This window comes from Phacochoerus africanus, chromosome 8 (assembly GCF_016906955.1).
Source record: "Phacochoerus africanus isolate WHEZ1 chromosome 8, ROS_Pafr_v1, whole genome shotgun sequence".
Lineage (NCBI taxonomy): Eukaryota > Metazoa > Chordata > Mammalia > Artiodactyla > Suidae > Phacochoerus > Phacochoerus africanus.
The window spans coordinates 165,153,886-165,167,786 of NC_062551.1; the positions used below are offsets into that span (position 1 = coordinate 165,153,886).

At 42.9% G+C, this 13,901-nt stretch overlaps 1 protein-coding gene across 3 annotated transcripts in view; it reads left to right on the forward strand.

The window, feature by feature from the left end:
• The window catches only part of GPBP1L1 (GC-rich promoter binding protein 1 like 1), a 52,995-nt gene that overhangs the window by 27,503 nt on the left and 11,591 nt on the right, over window positions 1-13,901 (forward strand). For all 3 annotated transcript variants that reach the window (XM_047789220.1, XM_047789219.1, XM_047789218.1), the window contains exons 6-7: window positions 10,981-11,053; window positions 12,263-12,456. In XM_047789220.1, the coding sequence (XP_047645176.1) occupies window positions 10,981-11,053; window positions 12,263-12,456 (267 nt within the window). The remainder of the gene's footprint in view (window positions 1-10,980; window positions 11,054-12,262; window positions 12,457-13,901) is intronic.

The following is a 13,901-nucleotide window of genomic DNA, read 5'->3' on the forward strand; positions in this document are numbered from 1 at the left end:
TTGTATTAGGTCTCTTCATAATCCTTTGTGTATGTTTTACCTGTAGCACATGTTTTTTTTGTTGTTGTTATAAATGTAGCCCATGTTAATATAGACTTCCCATGTTCCAAGTGCTCAGCAACCACATGGGGCTGGTAGGAGTCGTATTAGATGGTGTAGCTCTAGTTATTTTTTAAGTAGCACATTAGATAAGCCAGTCACTTCTTTGACACAGTCATTTTACCATGTTAACAAAGCCAACTAAAGAGTCGGATTTAGGCATCAGCCCCCTTTCTTCCAAGTCTAGCAAATGACCTGGGGGTCTTTAATTAATGTATTTATCTGTAACTTAATTTTTTTGGCATCGCCCATGGCATGTGGAAGTTCCTGGGCCAGAGGTCAAACCTGCACCACAGCTGTAACTAGAGCCACAGTAGTGACAGCACTGGATCCAGTATTTATCCAAAATGTCCTAGGTGTTCAGTTGTTCAGAAACTACTATGCCACTAAATTATAACTGATTATTTTTTTATCCGTTACACTCTAAGCACACCCAAGAAAGACTAGTGGAAGTGATGAAGAAACAAAATATCTGCTGCTCATCACGTTTTGAGAACTGGGTGAAATCCTTATCAGATCAGCAACAACAAAAAAGTTTAATTGTGTTCTGCTTATAAAATGAATTTATTTTTTGTAATTTTGTTCCACATAGTTAAGTGAACCTACTGTATTTATAAGTTGTATCTGGCCTAAATGTTTATCTAAAATACATGTTACAGGGTGTTCTGTGGTGGCCTAGTGGTTAGGACTCGGTGCTTTGACTGCTGTGGCCCGGGTTCAATCCCTGGTCTGGGTACTGAGGTCCCACATCAAGCCACTGGCTGCTGCGGTCACATAAATAAATAAATGAATGAAATACACTTAAATTATGACCACAGCCAGCTGAGCATAGAGAAAACAAGTTTATTTAGGTCTCTTTAGTTTTAGTTTATTCTGTGCTTTGATGAAAAGAATGAAAAGATTATAAGAAATAAGCAGTGGTATGGGGTAGAGTGGAAGTTACTTGGAGTACCTTGTAAACTAGTTACTGTACTACTGATTGGCATTGTGTCATCAGATCTGTTATCAGTTCTGTGGCATTCCCAGTGGGAAATGAATTGACAACACAAAGGAAAATGTTAAGGCAGCATTTTCTTCATCTGCTAAGTGACTTAAAGGAAAGTTCACTCTCACATCAAACTTGAACAAGGTCAGTAGGGACACGTTTATGCTGTTTTTTTTAATATTCTAAGTGTACATCAGCAGGGAGAGAAATAGTGTCTTAAGTTTTATTATATGAAACATCTATCCATAGAAAATCGACACTGACATTTTGATTTTGCTAGTATATGGTAGTTCTCTTTTATTTGCTTAAGATTGTTTGAGATCTGACTCTATTGATACATATGGCTCTAGATCAGTGGTTCTCAATCCAGTGTGCCTCCTTCAGGGCACATTTGGTAATATCTAGAGAAATTTTGGTTGTCACAACTGGAGGCAGTATTATTTATTGGCATCTAGTATACATAGAGATCAGAGATGTTGCTAAACATTCTACAATGTACAGGATGATCCCATAACAAAGACTTAACCAACCCAGAATGTCAGTAGTGTCATAGTTGAGAAACTGTGCTCTTCATCTTTTTCACTGCTATATAATACTCTGCTGTGTAAATATACTAATTTTGTTTATCCATTTTCCTGTTGACAGACATTTTATTTGTGTAAAGTTGTTGTTTTGGAGGATAAATCTAAAGGATTGGAACCATGGTATTGTAACTGGAGAAAGAAGAGTCAAAAATAAGATTTCTCTCCAGAGGGAATTGATGAATAATAAGTAGTTAATTTGAAAAGAAAAAACAAGAGGAGCAGAAATGTAGGATAGAAGATATAAAGGATTCTTGGTACCAAAGAAATGGGTGAGGTCAGAGGTGTGCACATGGAAACATAGAGGTAGTAGTTTAGGTTTATGGATGGACAGAATCATCCAAAGAGAGTAATGTCCTCAGAGAGGAAGCCTAGAACAAAACTTTGAAATAACAGTAAGTGATTAAGAAGAAATTGGCTGGGGAAGAATGTGGTATATTGAGAAAGAGTAATTAGTCAAAAATAACAAAGGTATTTGAGGACCTAATTGTTTGCATTAGGTTTTCTGTAGTTCTTTTTTTCCCTGTACTGTACATTGAATAATTAGGATATTTTTGTTTTAAAATAGTGTTAGTTTAATGTAGATAACAGTCCTGAATTGATACCTTGAACAAGTAATAGCTGATTTTCTCCCAGTTATTAGATGAATAGTCGTGTCTACTTTGCAAAGTGTCTACTTCGCTTTGTGGTAAGGAACGAAGATCACATATGTTGAATGATGTATGTGAAACATTTCTCTGGTGGCAGGTTAAGGATCCAGCCTTTGTTACTGCTGTGGCGCGGGTTCCACTCCTGGCCCAGGAAGTTTTGCATGCTGTGGGGGCAGCCAAAAGAAAAAGAAAAAAAAAAAACATTTAGCACAGACCTTGACATATAGGCTTGGTTTTTTTTTTTGCCGGGGGGTGGGGGGTTAGATTTTTATTTTTTTCTATTATAGTTGAAACACATAGGTTTTTTAATGACAGCTATTATTAAATGGAGGAGAGAGTTTTGTATTTGGTAGTGTGATGTGACCTTCCAAGGATTAGAAAATGAATTGGGAATGAGTGGTACACTGTTCCTTAGAGAAGAAAGAGCCAAGTGTGAGAGTAGAGTCTTGTGTAATTGCCACTTTTGTGTGTATGGGACCTGTGCAAGAAATTTGTGGAGAGAAGGAATTCTGAGAGGGTAGCAATGGTGTAGCCGTAGCTTTGAGTTTTTACTCTCATTACTTAAATTTAGCATTGTGCTGGAGAGCCTAAGAAGTGCAATAGGCAAGAAAAAGAAAGAAAATTGGTACAAATTAAAAGGGAGAAATAGAAGTTCCCATTGTGGCTCGGCAGGTTATGAACCCAGCTAGTATCCATGAGATTGCGGGTTTGATCCCTGGTCTTGCTCAGTGGGTTAAGGATCTGGTGTTGCTGCAAGCTGCGGTATAGGTCACAGATGCAGTTTGTATCTGGTGTTGCCATGACTGTGGTGTAGGCTGGCACCTGCAGCTCAAATTTGACCCCTAGCCTGGGAACTTCCATATGCTGCAGGTTCAGCCCTAAAAAGACAACAGCAACAACAAAACTAAACTTGGCTACATTTTTGAGCACTTGGAGCTCTCGTGCATTGTTAGTAAGAATTTGTAGTAGTACCTACCATATTTTGTGAAAAGGGAGGTCTGGCAGTTTCTTATAAAACTAACATGAACCTTATCCTGTGACTTAGTACTTCTAGGTATTTGCTAAAGAGAAATGAATGTACGTTTATTGTGATTTTATTCATAATAACCAAAAACTGGAAATGATTTAAATATCTAGTGGAATTCCCTGGTGGCCTAGGGTTAAGGAGCTGGCATTGTCAATGCTCTTGCTGAGGTTCGATCCCTGGCCTAGGAACTTCTGCATGCCATGGGCGCAGCAAAAGAAAAATGAAAAGGAAATTTTTTTCGAAAGATTTTTTTTTTTTTTTTTGGTCTATCAAAACAGGATAGAGAAAAGTATGGTGTAATCATGTAATGGACTCTATTTTATGTATTTTTTGGCTGCACTTGTGGCTTGTGAAGTTCCTGGGCTAGGGATCGAACCTATGCCACAGCAATGACTCAAGGCACTGCAGTGATAATGCCAGATCCTTAACCCACTGTGCCACAAGAGAACTCGATATGACATTCTAGAACAGGCAGATAATCAAGGTAGTGGTTGCCTGTGTGGTGTGCTATGTAAGTTATGGGTCATTGCAGTGGAAAGTTCCAGAAATTAGGAGTGGTAACAGGATGGCGTAATGAGTGATTAGCCAGTAAGAAGTAAAGAGAACTCTAAAGAATATAGAGAACTCTGGGGATTCCCTTGTAGCTCAGCAGATTAAGGCTCCAGTGTTGTCAGTGCAGTGACCTAGGTTGCTGCTGTGGCTTGAGTTCAGTCCCTGGCCCAGGAACTTTCACATGCCGTGGGTGTGGCCAAAAAAAAAGAAAAGATATTGAGACAATTTTTTAAAAATAGGGAATTAGAAAGAATTGGCAGATATTCTTGGCAGACAGGAGCCAGTAACCCCAGGGCTAAGGCAGGGTGCTCAAGAAAGAGTCCCTCTTCCACCTTAGGACCGAAATCGAGATCTTGCTGGAAAAGGCCTCCCTGTGGCTCACTGAATGGCAGAGCACTTCCAAGGTGCCTCTTCAGGGAACATGCCGGAAATCTGCCCTCTCCAGTCCCTCATTCATGGGCGATGTCACTGCTACAGAACCACGCAAGTCAGCACTCACTTGTACTTGAGCACCTGGCTTAGCAGGAACTGGGTGCTACAGGAGCCGGCCGAGTAAGCACATCGCAGCAAGAAGCAAAAGTCTCTCTTTGCTCTCTGCTGACAGCATGCCAGCAAATTAACAAAGGAAAATTCTTTAAATGCCCAGAGCAGGAGTTCCCATCATGGCTCAGTGGTTAATGAATCCGATTAGAAACCACAAGGTTGCGGGTTCAATCCTTGGCCTCACTCAGCGGGTTGAGGATCCAGTGTTGTTGTGAGCCGTGGTGTAGGTTGCAGATGTGGCTCAGATCCCGATTGCCGTGGCTCTGGAGTAGGCTGGCAGCTATATCGCCGATGAGACCCCTAGCTTGGGAACCTCCATATGCCGTGGGTGCGGCCCTAGAAAAGACCAAAAAAAAAAAAGAAGCCCAAAGCAGCCTAGTTAAAAAGATACCCAACAGGAGTTCCCGTCGTGCTGCAGTGGTTAACAAATCCGACTAGGAACCATGAGGTTGCGGGTTCGATCCCTGCCCTTGCTCAGCAGGTTAATGATCCGGCGCTGCCGTGAGCTGTGGGGTAGGTTGCAGACGCGGCTCGGATCCCGTGTTGCTGTGGCTCTGGCGTAGGCTGGTGGCTACAGCTCCGATTGGACCCCTAGCCTGGGAACCTCCATATGCCGTGGGAGCGGCCCTAGAAATAGCAAAAAGACAAAAAAAAAAAAAAAGATACCCAACATAGAGTTATTACGTCATAGAACACTGTTAATGCTAACCAGGCAATATTCCCTTCCAGAACAAAGCCCCTCATTGAGGCCAGAACTGTGGGAAATAGAATCCAGGTTGAGCTGCAGAGATGGAGGCCGTAGAGACAAAGGGGAGGTGTGGGAAGGGGAAGGTGAGCCAGGACATCAGAGGAAGTAAAAGCCGTCATATTTTGAGCACTCCTTGAAACAGCAGAAGAGAGGGCTATAAAGTGTGATGTTAGAAAACTCTCTTGACCCACAGTCTCAAAAATTGAGCACATAAAAATGAACAACGTAAGAGCATCACGAGAATCAGGAACAGAGGAACACTTCTACACACAATGCAGAAGACACCTGTGGGACATGTCCACAAAACAGATAAGAACCGTAACCTCCTTTTTCATTTTTCTTGTTTTCCATTTTTGACCATGAGCTTCCAGACCAGGGATCAGATGCAAGACACTGTCTCAACCTAAGCCGAAGCTGTGGCAATGCTGGATCCTTAACACACCGTGCCCGGCCAAGAATCAAACCCGAGTCCCAGTGTTCCCAAGATGCCACTGATTCCCTTGTGCCACAGTGGGAGCTCCACAACCCGCTCTTTTAAAGTATGACTAAACTAGGGTATAAGAATAACCTAACTGAAAAATTTCAGTGCTAGAACTTGAGGAAGAAGTAATAAAAGATTTCAGAAAGAAGTTCTGTCGTGGCGCAGTGGAAACAAATCCGAGTAGTATCCCTGGCCTCGCTCAGTGGGTCGGGGATCCGGCATTGCCATGAGCTGTGGCATAGGCCGGCAGCTGCAGCTCCAGTTCAGCCCCTAGCCTGGGAACTCCTATATGCTGCAGGTGCAGCCCTTAAAAAAAAAAAAAAAAAAATTAGAATTGAAAAAAATCGGTACGGAAGTCAGAGTTCCCATCGTGGCTCATCAGAAACAGACCCAACTAGGAACCATGAGCTTGCAGGTTTTGATCGGTGGCCTTGCTCAGTGGGTTAAGGATCCGTCATTGCCATGATCTATGGTGTAGGTCGCAGACACAGCTAGGATCCCTCATTGCTGTGGCTGTGGCGTAGGCCAGCAGCTGTAGCTCCGATTCAGCCCCTAGCCTGGGAACCTCCATATGCAGCGGGTACGGCCCTAAAAAGCAAAAAAAAAAAAAAAGTCTAAAAGAGCTCCTCCACAATAAAAATAAAAACAGAAACAGCTTAAGTTCAAGAATTATTTTATTTTTATTTATTTTTTTATTTTTTTGTCTTTTTGCCTTTTTTGTAGAGCCGCACCTGCGGCATATGGAGGTTCCCAGGCTAGGGGTCTCATCGGAGCAGTAGCTGCCAGCCTACGCCACAGCCACAGCAATGCGGGTCCGAGCCGCGCCTGCGACCTACACCACAGCTCACGGCAACGCTGGGTCCCTAACCCACTGAGCAAGGGCAGGGACCGAACCCGCCACCTCATGGTTCCTAATCAGATTCGTTAACCACTGCGCCACGACGGGAACTCCTCAAGAATAATTTTATGAAATAAGATTTAAAGTTACCAATTCAAAGGACAGCCGGAAGAGCCAACATTTGGTCTTATAAAATACTAGACTCAAAGCAAAAATGAAAAATATCCTGTGGCCATCTGGACATAACCATTAACTTATAAAAGAAAGAAAATGAGGTAGACTTCGACAGCAGAGCTGAAGGACACAAACCAGTGACGTAACCCATCACAGTACTCAGGGGAAAACCGTGAGCACAAGGGTTTCGTGGTCTGTCAGGTTTCTCTTCCTTTGTAAAGATCACAGAAAAATAGTGTGTAAGAACACTTTACTAATCATATTGGTGGTGTACTATTGCTATTGTTATTCTGAGGTTGTAATAGGAGATAGAGTGGTTGAATATCTTTCTTTGCCTTGTGTTCTTGAAAATCAAGGTTCTTGGTGAAGAAGAAAGGAAATACAGATGTAGAATAGAAGATGTTTAGTGACAACCCCAAGGTACTCAATTTACATTGGAAATACCTTGTCATGAGGTATTTTATCTTTCAAAAGGGACGTGTGTGTGTGTGTGTGTGTGTGTACACACGTGCGCAATTTCCAGGCTCTGTCCGTTGAAAAGTCCTAAAAACGTGGACCAAGGCCATGCCAGCGAATATCCCTACTGCTCATATTGTGCTCTTGAAATCCCATTTCTAGACAATATTTTTAAGCTTGGAATGTTTTGTCACACTGCATAGCAGAGAATTAAAGACTGCTAGGATAGTATCAAAATAATTCAGAAGCTGAAGTTTCCTTGTGGCATAGCAGGTTAAGGATCCAGCTTTGTCACTGCATCAGCTTGGGTCGCTGCTGTGGCATAGGGTTAATCCCTGGCTTGGGAACTTTTCCATGCCGCAGGCGCAGCTAAATAAATAAATCAGAAACCAAATTGAAGAGGTTTCCACTGGCCAGATAGGGGATATTCCATACATCAGTTAAGGATAATAACTTCAGGAGTTCCTGCTATGGTGCAACAGGATCGGCAGCGTCTTGGGAGCCCTGGGACATGGGTTTGATCCCCAGCCCAGCACAGTTAAGGATCTGGCATTGCCGCAGCTGCGGCTTAGGTTGCAATTGTGACTTGAATCTGATCCCTGGTCTGGGAGCTCCATATGCGGTGGGGTGGCCAAAAATTTTAAAAAAGAAGAAGGAAAGTTCTATCTTGATGTATTTGAATCACATCAAGATGATTAAATCTGTGGATTCACAATGATACCTCCCTTTAGAAACAAGCACGTATTCTGTCTTTTCCATAGAAATTTTATCAGAGTCACCAAATAGATGAGAGGAAGTTGCCCCCTCCCCCTTTTTTTGGCTGTGCCTGAGACTTGTGGAAGTTGCTGGGCCAGGGGTCAAACCCATGCCACAGCAATGACCCGGGCTGCTGCAGTGACGGTGCCAGACTTTTAACCTACTGTATACCACAAAGGAACTCTGGAAGTTGCTTTTTACAGAAGTACTCTAGCTTATAAAAAGAGATGATAAAATTGGAAGCGCGTGTTTTGTAGTTTGTGGCCAATTAGTAATAGTTTCAGGCTGTGGGCCTCAGTGTCTTCCAGCATCACCAGGAAGCACAACCAGACGTGAGGTGTCTCCGAAGGAAAGAACCCAAACTAGAAAGTAATTGGCTTTGCCAAAATAAAAACTGGGAGAAGATCCTCTAGCCTCTAGAACCCGACTGTCAATTTATAGGAAATACAGAGGTTTCAGATGTTAAAAAGTACTGTAAAGCAGTTTCCTAGCCTGGTGGTCAAGGAGCTGGCGTCACTGCTGTGGTTTAGGCTCGATCCTTGGCCTGGGAACATGCTGCAGGTACAGCCAAAAAATAAAAAATAAAGTTTCCTTTAAAAAATAATCTGTTTAAAAAAAAAAAGGAGTTCCCGTCATGGCACAGTGGTTAACGAATCTGACTAGGAACCATGCGGTTGCAGGTTCGGTCCCTGCCCTTGCTCAGTGGGTTAGGGACCCGGCGTTGCCGTGAGCTGTGGTGTAGGTCGCAGACACGGCTTGGATCCCTCGTGGCTGTGGCGTAGGCCGGTGGCTACAGCTGCGGTTGGACCCCTAGCCTGGGAACCTCCATGTGCCGCGGGAGCAGCCCAAGAAATAGCAAAAAGACAAAAAAATAAAAAATAATGTGTATATTCAGAAAATTTTTTGGAAACAAAACTATAGTTTTGAGAGATATACATTTGGGTGGTAAAAGAAAAGCAAAAATGTCATCACTGTTAGTTAGAAGAATGGTTATTTTTTTAAAGGGGGAGGATTTTTTTTAACGAGGCTTATAAAATGTTTCTAGTTTGGCTGGTAATCTTCTATTGCTTAAACTGGTGACTGTGAGAACTTTGTGCCAGTATGTTTTGTGCAGCTTTCTGTGTCTGTGTTATATTTTATTATTTTTGAAAATCAGTGGAAAGGGATCAAAGATATCACCTAAATAGGGACATTGTTTCTGCAAACTCTAGATGGAATGTGAAGAACACAGGCCTATTTAAAACGAAATAAGGAGGGAGTTCCCTTCGTGGCTCAGTGGTTAACGAACCCAACTATGAGAACATGGGTTTGATCCCTGGCCTCACTCAGTGGGTTAAGGATCGGCGTGGCCGTGAGCTGTGGTGTAGGTCACAGACGCAGCTCAGATCCCATGTTGCTGTGGCTGTGGTGTAGGCAGCATATGGAGGTTCCCAGGCTAGGGGTCGAATCGGAGCTGTAGCCACCGGCCTACACCACAGCCACAGCAACGCGGGATCCGAGCGGCGTCTGTGACCTACACCTCGGCGCACAGCAACGCCAGGTCCTTAACCTGCTGAGCAAGGCCAGGGATCGAACCCAAAACCTCATGGTTATTAGTCGGGTTCGTTAACCACTGCGCCACGATGGGAACTCCCATCCTTATCGTTTTTAACATCCCACAGTCATTGGTGCCAAAAAGCCGTTTTCCTTCTCTGTGGCACATTATAAAGTTTGGGCACTAGTGTCATCCTCACAGCCCCGTACACCTGGTTACTAAGTACAGCCTGTCGCTCTTAACGTCTCTCCATCCTTCCCTCATCGCTTCCTCTTCTCCTGTGGCCTTCACTACTCTGTTGCACTGTGAACTTGGTCTCCAGATAGTGTCCTAGTTGATATTTAAACCCCTGAAATAAATCCTTGAAGCTGCTACCAGACTTGTAAACTAATGATCAGATCATGTTAACGCTGCATAAGAGATGGATCCGAAAACCTAAAGAATAAGATTTAATCTCCCTTAAAAATACCTCGCAGTCTGGCTCTAACCTCCTTTGTCAGACATCTCTCTCCCCAAAGAAAGGTCCTCTTCTTCCCGCGCACTAACGCTGAGCTATTCACAGATCTCGGAATAGTCTCTTCTTCTCAGTGTTTTCCTGGCGTGGTGTTCGTGGAGTGCTTTGTTCCTGGAATCAGCCCTCTTCCAGCTTTGGAATTCATCTTGAAGGACTTAGTCGTCACCTCTAATGATGAAACCTTCTCTGATAGCATTTCTCTTTCTCGTGAAACTGTTCATTCCTTCGTGCTCCTCCCGTTTTACTGTAGCCTCCCTCAATAACCTTTTTTTTTTTTTTGCTTTTTAGGGCCACACCCGAGGCATATGGAGGTTCCCAGGCTAGGGGTCGAATCGGAGCTATAGCTGCCGGCCTGCGCTAGAGCCACAGCAACGCCAGAACAGAGCCATGTCTGTGACCTACACCACAGCTCACGGCAATGCCGGATCCTTAACCCACTGAGCAAGGCCAGGGATCGAACCCAAAACCTCATGGTTCCTCGTCAGATTTGTTAACCACTGCGCCACGATGGGAACGCCTCAATAACCTTTTGTTGTACTTCTCTGTCTGCAAATGGAACTGTGGCCCTTGGTAGGGATGCCTTGTCTTAACTGCCTTTGCGTTCCTAGCACAGCCCCTCACACATGACGTTCCTCTGCCCTGAAGAGTCTCATGAGAAATGCTGTGGATACTGCGCATTTCACCCACCAGATTGTGCTCCTTACGTATGAGAAAAGTGATCCATTTTCTTGTTCATTCAGCTTTCCTTGCTCCCTGGTTGGCATACATATCCTATGAGAACTTGCGCATTTAGTCTCTTTATTTAAAAATTTTTTTAATCCACCTTAATTTTAATATTAAAAGTGAAACCCACAAGAGCCTGAGATTAATATGACCTATTAGTTTTGCATCTCAACATCCTGTTTATTAATTCTGAATACAGCCTTAAATAAGTGTAGTTGATATAGAATTGTTTGATAGGTTCGATGGTGAAGGTTACTGTGTAAAACATGCCAAAAGGATTAGCTTTCTGTATCAACCATTAATGACCCTTTTTTCCTAGCCTTCTTTGAATCCAGAAGCCGGCAAACAGAATCAGCCATGCAGACCTATTGGAACCCCTTCTGGAGTGTGGGGTAGGTAGATTTTGCCATTTTAAAGGCACAACTTTCAATATTTCTTAGCAGGGAGAGGAGCAAAAACTCCTTATCTCTTGTTTCTTTATCTCGTTCTCATCTCATCCATTTGCACGTGATAATACCCTTTCGCTCTTAGCCTGCCCCCCAAATAACATTGAAATGTGATGGTGCTGGAGTCAGAAAAGACCACTGAGAGCTTGTAGAGCCGGAATTTGGAAGCAGACTTTGAGTAAAGGAATAATAATACAGTGCGCGTAAGAAGTACTTTTTAATTAATGTTGCTAATTTGCTCATAATAGTAAATTGAATTTTAATGTGTCAGAGGTGTCTCTCTGGTATTTGGTAGACATAACTATTCGAAGCACTCCTTCGCGTTACTGAATACAAAAGTGTTCCTCGAAAGGCTATATGATACCACATCCTATAGACCATTTTGTTCAACCAGGTTCCAGTGCCTGAGTTGGGGCGGGATTGCGGGCGTGTGTGTTTTCGGCACTTATAAATTATGTTGTACAGGGCAAGGGGAAACATCTCAGTACACACGTCCATATGTATATATTGGGAATTACTAGCCTTATAAACATTTAAAGATGGATCCGTGTATTTCAAACCAAAGCTGCTCCTGTGGCATCGGGATCTTTGGTGTTTACACATGGTACCCTCCTAGTCCCTACGTTAGACATGTTCAGTAGCCAGGCGTCTTACTGGGAAAACCTGAGCACATCTAACTGCTGGGTTTGGAGCTTCAGTTCTAAGATTAAGGGCAAGTGCGGTACCATTTCCCCTTGTTAATAGTGAATAGCTTTGCTCCAGTTTGCTTCCTCAGAAGGCTCCAGAGCGGGCTCCTTTCTCCAGTTGCCTCGTGTTTCTCCATTCCTGTGCCCACAGGAGTGGCCACCTTGGATATATTCTTGTTTGGTCTCTGCCTAAGTGATGACACCATACACTAGACATGTTATAACCCCAAAGATGGCTAGTGCCTTTGGGCTTTTTGGTTAATTATGAATTTAGAATCAGGTGCTACCTTTTTTTCTGTAGTTTCTGAGTAGTGTCACTTCTGAGAGTACCTGTTAAGTGCACACCAGGAAATTTTGTCCCTTAGTTTCAACTGTTAAGCTTTGTTGAAAGTGCAGCCTTTGTATGAGTTATCCTTTGTGTTAACCAACAAGTTGGACATTCGTTTGTCTCTACTGTTGTATTTCACAGAAAACCCACCTAGTGCCAAGCAACCCTCCAAAATGCTAGTCATCAAAAAAGTTTCCAAAGAAGATCCTGCTGCTGCCTTCTCTGCTGCATTCACCTCACCAGGATCTCACCATGCAAATGGAAACAAATCATCCGCTATGGTTCCAAGTGTCTATAAGAACCTGGTTCCTAAGCCTGTACCACCTCCATCCAAGGTATGATTCTGAATCAGTGTAAGAACCTTACACAACAAATGTTGGGGAATAAATTAGAAAAAGATTTAGTAAGTTAATTTTTTCCTATTGAATCACTTGCCAGATAATTCGTTTGGTACCATGAAGTTATATGTAGTATTATATTCTGTCTACAAGGTGTTTACTGCTGCCAGTGACCCATTTTTAGTAGGCCTCTTATACTCATTAGCACCATCTCATAAACCTGTTTTTCCTGATTTTCATGACATTGAATCATGGGTGTCCAGACTCCTTAGCAGAGGCATGTGTAATTCTGTATAGCCTAAGGCCAATCCATCTTTTATATTTTACTTTCTGTCTCTTAGAAATTACACTCTAAGTTTATGTCATCTCTGAATCCTTTTCTGTCACACATGTCTAAAGATCTAATTAAGCCTTGTATCTCTGATTGAATAGCCCTGTTTCTGATCACAATATTTATAATACTTTATTGTGTTTCTTGCTTCATTTGGTTGTAATCTCCTTAAGGGCTCCAGGTCCTCTTCATATTTATATCCCTACAACCCTCACAAAAGCACATGGTAATTGCTTGAATAAATTCCAGCCACTGTAAGGAAATAAGTAGAATTTACTTTGCAATGGGGAGAAGAAAAGAAAAACTGAGCATTGATTCACCTTTGTCTATGTGCAAGCACTTGGGGGCTTAAGAGCAACACAAAGAAATACACTGGTCCTGACCTTCCATGAGCTGAAAGTCTAATTGGGATGATAACATATAACAACATAAGGGAGTTCCCGTCGTGGCACAGCAGAAACAAATCCGACTAGGAACCGTGAGGTTGCAGGTTCGACCCCTCCCTGGCCTTGCTCACATAAGGCCATGTGATTATATATGAAATAAAATACAGATCCTCAAAACAAATCATAAACAGATTTGGAATAACTAAATTAATTAAACACACTTATTTACACAGTTCAGAGGAGCAGGATCTGCTTAGACTTGATATTCACATCAAGGAAAATTTTACTGAAAAACTGTAATTTGAACTGACCTGTGGAGGTTAATCCAGATTTGGATGGGGGGAATCTTACAAATTAGAGTAGTGATTGCGTTAAAGTTCTGAAAATGGAAAGCACTAGGCATAATTGAGGGATAGTGAATGAGCCGTTTTAAATACTCCTGGTAATACTGGAGAAATGTCAGAATCGAGGGCTGAGAGCCATTGTCGTAGCGATGGTGAAGCTCTCGGTAGATACGATCTCTAAGGGAAAGAGGATAGCAGAAGAGTAAGGAACAGGAAAATGGGTGTTCCTGTTGTGGCTCAGCGGAACCGAATCTGACTGGCATCTGTGGGGACGCGGGTTCAGTCCCTGTCCTCGCTCAGTGGATTGAGGATCCAGCGCGGCCATGAGCTGCGGTGTAGGTCAGATCTGGTGTTGCAGTGACTGTGGTCGGCAGCCACAGC